The sequence below is a fragment of the Musa acuminata genome, chromosome BXJ2-3 (assembly GCF_036884655.1).
Source record: "Musa acuminata AAA Group cultivar baxijiao chromosome BXJ2-3, Cavendish_Baxijiao_AAA, whole genome shotgun sequence".
Lineage (NCBI taxonomy): Eukaryota > Viridiplantae > Streptophyta > Magnoliopsida > Zingiberales > Musaceae > Musa > Musa acuminata.
In genome coordinates this window covers 21,286,831-21,294,330 of record NC_088340.1, presented here as the reverse complement: position 1 = coordinate 21,294,330, position 7,500 = coordinate 21,286,831, and the positions used below count along the sequence as shown (strand labels likewise).

The window sequence follows — 7,500 nt, the reverse complement described above, 5'->3', positions numbered from 1 at the left end:
TTTTTATTTATAAAATATTATTGAAAGAGATTTTAAAAAGTTTTCCAAACTAATAAACGAATGGAATGATTTGGAGAAGAAGACTTTCTCCTTGAATGCTAAAGCGATGAATGCTTTGTTTTGTGCTCTTGATAAAAACAAATTTAATTGGGTTTCTATATGTGAAACTGCACATGAGATTTGGCACACACTCGAAGTCAAACATGAAGGTATAAGTAGGGTTAAAGAGTTAAAAATTAATCTTGTAGTTTATAGCTATGAGTTGTTTCGTATGAAACCAAGCGAGATCATTAGAGACTTGTACACTAGTTTTACGGATGTCATCAATGGTCTAAAAGCCCTTGGTAAAAGTTTTTTATTTTTGAACTTATTAACAATATATTAAGATCCCTTCTAAAAAGTTATGATCCTAAAGTAACAACAATATTAGAAATAAAGAACCTAAATAACTTTCCGTTTGAAGAACTTATCAGGTTTTTGATGACCTATGAAATGACGTATATAGCACAAGATGAACTTAAGAACAACCTTCCATAGAAAAGGAAAGACATGATACTTAGAAACAAAGAAGGCCACTTGGGTGAAAACTCAAGTGATGATGATGATGATGATGATAATGACTTGACACTTCTTACTAGAAAGTTTAAAAATTTTAAAAAAGGAACAAAACAAAATAAGACACTAAGAACAAAAGTGAATTAAAAAAGGGCCAAATAATTTGCTATGAATATAAGAAGCCAGAGCACTTCAAAAATGAATGTTCCCAAGTGAAGAAGAAACTACCAAAGAAAAAGAAAGTGCTCAAAGCTACTTGGGATGACTCAAGTGCATCCGAAGACAAGGAGCATATCAACAAAGCTAAAGATGCAAATTATGCATTAATGACATTTGGCAACGAGATATGTAACTCAAACGAATCTTCTTTATCTTACGATGAATTATTTAATATCTTTAATAATTTGTTTGATGATTTTAAATTAGTTAGTAAAAAGTATAAATTATTAAAAAAGGAGCATGTTTCTTTTGTTAATGAATTTGATAAATTAAAAAATGAGCATGATGATAGTCTTTTAGCTCCTTGCACTAAGCGTAAAGAGATAGATTCACTTAAGAATGAAAATATTTTACTACAAAAAATATTATAAAATTTTAAAATATGTAATAAATCTATAAATATGATCCTTGCTAATAAGGGTCATGTTTATAGAAAGAAAGGAATTGACTTTGTGAATAATATTCAACAAAGGTCAACTATATTCGTTAAAAGATCTACATTACATGTCTGAGATAAATATAATTATTTGGTAAATATAGACATTATGCTTATAAATATTCTTTTAGAAAGTATAGTCCATATAAATTAGTTTTGGTTCCTAAAGGAACCTTAAATAACTCAACGCCAATAGTTAAAATATGTAGATCTATTAATAAGGGATCCAAAGTTAAATGGGTACCTAAAAGAAAACCTCATTTCTTGTAGATATATTTACAGTCAAAAGCTAGTTAGTCTTCACCCATTGAAAGAAAACTGTTAGTGATCGCCGGTGACCTCGACAGAAGAGGAATCGAAAGTGGACGTAGGTCATGACAACCGAACCACTATAAACCCGGTTTACATTTTTTTTTTTATGTTTCATTGCTATTACATTCTGAGTTAATTGTTTAGTTCTTTTCATCGAACGAAATTTTTTAAAATCAATATTTTTATCGAAAGTACTAATTCACCCCTCTGTTCTCTTATATATATATATATATATATATATATATATATATATATATATATATATATATATATATATATATATATATATATACTGTTCCACAACTCTTAAAGCCAACAATTATCCAAGAGATAAGGTAACATACTGAAATAGAAGGACAAGGCAAAAATTCTATATGAGTGCAAAAGACAAGCTATCTTTATAGAGGCCATGTCAGTTTAGATCGTTGAAGAAGGGAAGGAATATATATATATATATATATATATATATATATATATATATATATATATATATATATATATATCTCTTTTTAATGATCTAAACTGATATGATCTCTATAAAGATTATTTGTCTTTTGCACCCATATAGAATTTTTGCCTTGTCCTTCTATTTCAATATGTTACCTTATCTTTTGGATAATTGTTGTGGAATTACTGTTCCCCTTCGATGGACTTTCTTATCGATGGTTACTTTGATATGTATTATAAGCTTATGATTGTCTTCGGCATTGGATTGGTCGCTCGTTTTGGGGAAAGAAAGAAGCAGAAAAATCTAATGGTGATATAGTGTGACACGAAGCGGTGTGGTGTAAATCACGAGGTATAGATGGGAAGTGTTTCGTTGACGCTGTTTATCGCCATCGGTGAAGGGTGGCTCAGGCAGGATTCAAACAACTTTCCTCTACCTCACCTACGTGGGACGCAAGTTTTTAAGTGAGTCCCACACCTACAAAGCGCCACGAAGATGCTGGATCCTGTCGGGACCACGTCATGTGAACCCTCGTGTTCGAAAAGATAGGTGGGGCCCTACACGATGACTCATGATCGTCTATCCTGAGCTCCTGTTTCTTCGCCAATATATCAAATAGAAGAATGCGGCCTCCCAGACAGCTGCTGTCGTGAGCCCCACGTGTTTAGCCAATAGGAACTTGGTTTTTAGTGTTTTTGTATTTGGCATCAGACGCCCCTGGAGGCGGCAGCCAATCGCCCCCGCCGCCGCCCCTGCATATGACGCAATCAATCTTGCCCATGTCCGTTCTTCCAAGCCAACCACATCACGAGTCTTCTCACTCTTGGAGAGACGCACACAGGCCAATATTTTGGTGTCCAAAAAAAAGGAATAAATGTGTTCGGTCATCAGGAGGAGAAGTGATGACTGTATGATATGTTTAGTCGTATACCTCACGCGTACCACTCAAATCGGTTGTCTCCAGAGTTCATTCATCTCTTCTTTTAGCGGACCGTCGTCACCCCCTCGCACTCCTCCCACCGATTGGACCAGCGCCTCCAAACGAGAACTTTCTCGTTTCCTCCTCCCCCCTCCCCCCCAAAAAAAAACACTGCCGCCTTTTGCACCGGCCGCGGGCGGTAGTACACCTAAAGATATATCGATGAAGAGGGAGGGGGAGGTGGTGCGGGTGGGCAAGTACGAGGTGGGGCGGACGCTTGGGGAGGGCAACTTTGCCAAAGTCAAGCTCGCTCGCCACGTCGACTCCGGCCGCTGCTTCGCCGTCAAGGTCCTCGAGCGCAAGCGCATCCTCGACCTCCATACCCACGATCAGGTCCCCCCTGTTCTTATTTCTACTTTAGATGATAGATTAAGATCCTCTTTTGGTGGTTAGATGATAACGATGATGATTAAGGATGAACATTGAGTTCTGTGGCAGATTAAGAGGGAGATTGGCACGCTGAAGCTCCTCAAGCATCCCAACGTCGTCAGATTGTACGAGGTCTGCACCACTCTCTTCTTCTTCTTCTTCTTCTTCTTCTTCTTCCCTATGTCTCGCTGTGGTTTCTGTGGAAGTCAGGGGATGTGTTTGTGGTGTGCGTGTCCTGGATCTCCTCCCCTTGCTTTGACTCGGTCTTCCTGGACCCGCTCGAATAAGAGACAAGTCTCTTCCAATATCCGTTGGTCTACTTGAGTTACGACTTCAGGCACTACTTCTTGACGTGGCCCACATCCCCACGACATTACCCTCCTCGTTGTGAGAGCCGCATCTTCACTCGTTCATCGAAGTCGTTCTGCCGTGTTCATTGTGGCACCTGTTTCTCCTCGCCTTCCGCCACTGACCTCGGGCGTCGACTCTACCTCTCTCTCTCTCTCTCTCTCTCCCCATGGTACACCATGGTGCACGACTCAGTCTCCATCTCGTCGGCTCGGGCTCAATCCGATCATAAGCTTTCCGTGTTCTTCTTGGATATGTCTGATCATCTTTATCAGTCATGGAGATCACAGTTAATTGTTTGCCATGGCTTCTTACGACGCACATGAACTTTCTGTGGTCTGCAGGTCCTGGCGAGCAAAACCAAGATCTACATGGTTCTCGAATACGTCGATGGGGGCGAACTATTTGATAGAATAGTAAGCAACAACGTTTCCTTGATAACCACACATGATTATAGCGTGTCTCAAATTGTTCATCTGTTGTTCCTTTGATCTCAAGGAGTCTAAAGGAAGACTATCAGAACCCGAAGGGCGTAAGCTTTTCCAGCAGCTGATCGATGCTGTCAGCTATTGCCATGAAAAGGGTGTTTTCCATAGAGATCTGAAGGTAAACACAACACAATAGTCTTTGTATTCTAGACATAATGTCAACCTGCATTCCTCTGTAGCTTTCTTGTTCTCTTTTCCATGCTGCGGTTACAGCCAGAGAATGTGCTTCTTGACACACAAGGAAATGCTAAGATCTCAGACTTCGGCCTCAGTGCTTTGCCTCAACAGTTTGGGGTATGCACGTTACATGCTTCCAAGAATGCTTAATGGTGTCTTCTCGTTCGCAACTCGTTCAATTTCTCTTCTGTTGTGTATCAGCATGACGGTTTACTGCACACTACATGTGGGAGTCCGAACTACGTTGCTCCTGAGGTAATAGGAAGTCATTTATATCTAATCTTTGGTCGGAGATGTGGTGAGAGATGTTCTTCGTCATAATCTTTAGGTTATTGCCAACAAAGGCTACGATGGTGCAATGTCAGACATCTGGTCTTGTGGTGTGATCTTGTATGTCATTCTTACTGGATGTCTTCCCTTTGATGACACAAACCTTGCCGTTCTCTATCAAAAGGTGACCGCAAAAAACTCTGCAAAGTCATCTCTTTCTTTTCATATAATGTGCATTTAACAAACTCTTTTCTTGGTTGATTAGATCTTAAAAGGTGATGTCCAGATACCCAAATGGCTTTCGCCAGGAGCCCGTAACTTGATAACGAGAATTCTTGATCCAAATCCTCATACCCGGATGAACATGGCTCAGATCAAAGAAGACAAATGGTTCAAGCAAGATTATGACCCTGCTAAGCCAGAGGAAGATGAAGAAGATATAAGCAGTGACGATGAAGCCTTCTCGATCAAAGAGGTAGAACCACATCACAGCCAATGATCTCTTGTGCTTCCTTTTCCACATCATTTATGGATTGCTCGTTGAAACTGAAGAAGTTGGATGGTTGGTCAAGGTTGCAGAGGCAGAGAGACATGGAGATGCATACACCCATATCAATGCTTTCGAGCTAATTGGAATGTCTTCCTGCCTTGATCTCTCTGGGTTTTTTGAGGAAGAGGTGAGCCTCCAATTGACAGCAATCTTGGAGTTAACCATGTTCTTAATGTTATCCGGTAACCTTAGGATGCCTCTGGGAGAAAGATCAGATTCACCTCAAATTGTCAACCAGAGGAGCTGCTGAAGAAGATCGAGGACATTGTCTCAGGAATGGGATTCCAGGTGCAGAGAGGCCATGGCAAGGTTGGCATCTCAGAGTTCTTCAAATTAACTGACTTCTCTGATCCATTTTTCTCTATCTTCAAAGTGTTTATCCTGTCCTTCGCAGCTAAAAGTCGTGCAACTGTGTGACAGCAAGTCAAGCAGCAGATCCTTTTCAGCTGTTGCTGAGGTACTCTCCAGTAGCCCAAACCTCATGAATATTTTCCATGCACAAGCATTCTCATTGCAGGTTGTCATCTGAAACTTAGGTGTTTGAGCTCGGTCCTTCATTGTACGTGGTGGAATTAAGGAAAACGCAGGGAGACTCTTCCTTATATCGGCAGGCATGATCATCCACCTCTAAAGTTCCTATTACTTGTCAGTGAGAGACAGGAGATCTTACAGCTTAGATCTAATTCCTTATTCTCTATATCCTTACAGCTTTGGGCAAAGCTCTCAGATAACTTGGGAGTCTACAAAAGCCAAGAGGCTTTGACAAAGCAGCCATTGTTGACAGAGCTCACAGGATTAGGAGGGAGTCCTGTTATTGCTGCATGATTTCATGTTGAAGCCCACAAGTATTTTCTTCGATGCAGTAAGCGTCGGTGTGGGAGAATGGAAGCAATACGTTATTCTGTTTGATTGAAACCTATTATTCTCTGTTATATGTTGTCCATGAACATCTAAGATATTAATATTATTCCAATTGAAGGGGTTCGTCATCATATAAAAATTATCGTTGACGGTAAATGGATTGAAGGTATGAGTTCGATCTTATGGAAGCATTATAATACTTCATGATCTATATTGTCAAGAGAATATGTTCTCACCGATGTGGTCTACGGATGTGATGAGCCAATGTAAAAGTACAAATATATAAGGATATCAAATGGATAGAGGTTTACTGGATAAAAATTAGGCTATAAATGATTGACAATCATTTGCATTCCATATATGTTATGATCCTTAATCTATGATTGACAATCATTGAAGGACAATCGATCCTTCTTCAATCTATATAAATATAGAATACCATACATCAATGAGATTGTAACTTTTTACTACATATTTTTTCATGATATCAGAATTTTCTTATCTCAAGCAAGCCTTCTTCCCTTTCCTCTCTCTCTATCTCTCTATGATTGGGGTACCACTCAATCTCGTGCTGATGGCGGTCCCACTAGATCCTTCAATGCCTCCTTGCCACACTTGGTTCAACGAGGGATCCCTGATCAGGTTGTGTCTCCACTCACTAGTGCCTTCTCACAACACCACACGCCATAGGCGTGTCGTACTCCTTATCTACTTGTGATTTTGTCTTCCCCACCAAGGTGTGAAACTGACTGCGACCACTCTTCCTTGTGCGGTTCGAGACATGTGTTCCTCGATGATACTTCAGGCCACGTCTTCTGTTAGGATCGGAACGACACTAAGAGGGGGGGGGGGTGAATTAGTGCAGCGGATTAAAATTTTGATTTTAACAAAATCTTTCGTACGTTAAGAACGAAACTTGAGAAATTTAACTTGAAGGCGTATTCTTAAAGTTGCACAGCAAAAGTAATAAGGAACTAAAGCAGTAAGAAGATTTGTAGTAATGTAAATGACAATAATAAAAAGCAAACCAGAGATTACGCCAATTTTTAGAGTGGTTCGGTCAAATGACCTACTCCACTTGCGAGGCCCCTCTTCGATGAGGCTCCCACCTTCCACTAGCAAGTCTCTTGAAATGGAAGGGTAAACACCCCTCTTACAACCTTTTACAAGCAGCTCAACCTCTTACAAATTTTCAATAAGAAAGAAGGAGGAGAACTCTCTAGCAAATTGAAAACAAGACTTGCTAAGACTTTCTTAAGACTTTTCTCTCAATCAAAATGCTTCTCAAAAGTTGTAACCTCAGCTGAGATTTGAGGGGTATTTATAGGCCTCAAGAGGATTCAAATTTTGGGCTCCAAAATTTGAATTCTCTTAGGGTTCCCGGTGCTGGAGGTTCCACCGCCCAGCCAGGCGGTGCCACCGCCCAGCGCTCGGATGCTGGACGGTGCAACCGCCCAGCCAAGGAGGTGTCACCGCCCAACCAGGCGG

At 40.2% G+C, this 7,500-nt stretch overlaps 1 protein-coding gene across 1 annotated transcript; it reads left to right on the top strand.

Moving 5' to 3' along the window:
• Nucleotides 1-2,927: 2,927 nt before the first annotated feature.
• Nucleotides 2,928-6,168, top strand: LOC135607499 (CBL-interacting protein kinase 1-like). The gene is made up of 13 exons (XM_065099390.1): nucleotides 2,928-3,282; nucleotides 3,388-3,450; nucleotides 4,011-4,082; nucleotides 4,165-4,272; nucleotides 4,368-4,448; nucleotides 4,533-4,586; nucleotides 4,660-4,785; nucleotides 4,867-5,076; nucleotides 5,174-5,278; nucleotides 5,344-5,460; nucleotides 5,546-5,608; nucleotides 5,688-5,762; nucleotides 5,860-6,168. The coding sequence occupies exons 1-13, from the start codon at nucleotides 3,112-3,114 to the stop codon at nucleotides 5,974-5,976; spliced, it is 1,362 nt and encodes a 453-aa protein (XP_064955462.1). The 5' UTR covers nucleotides 2,928-3,111; the 3' UTR covers nucleotides 5,977-6,168.
• The last annotated feature ends 1,332 nt before the right edge of the window (nucleotides 6,169-7,500 follow it).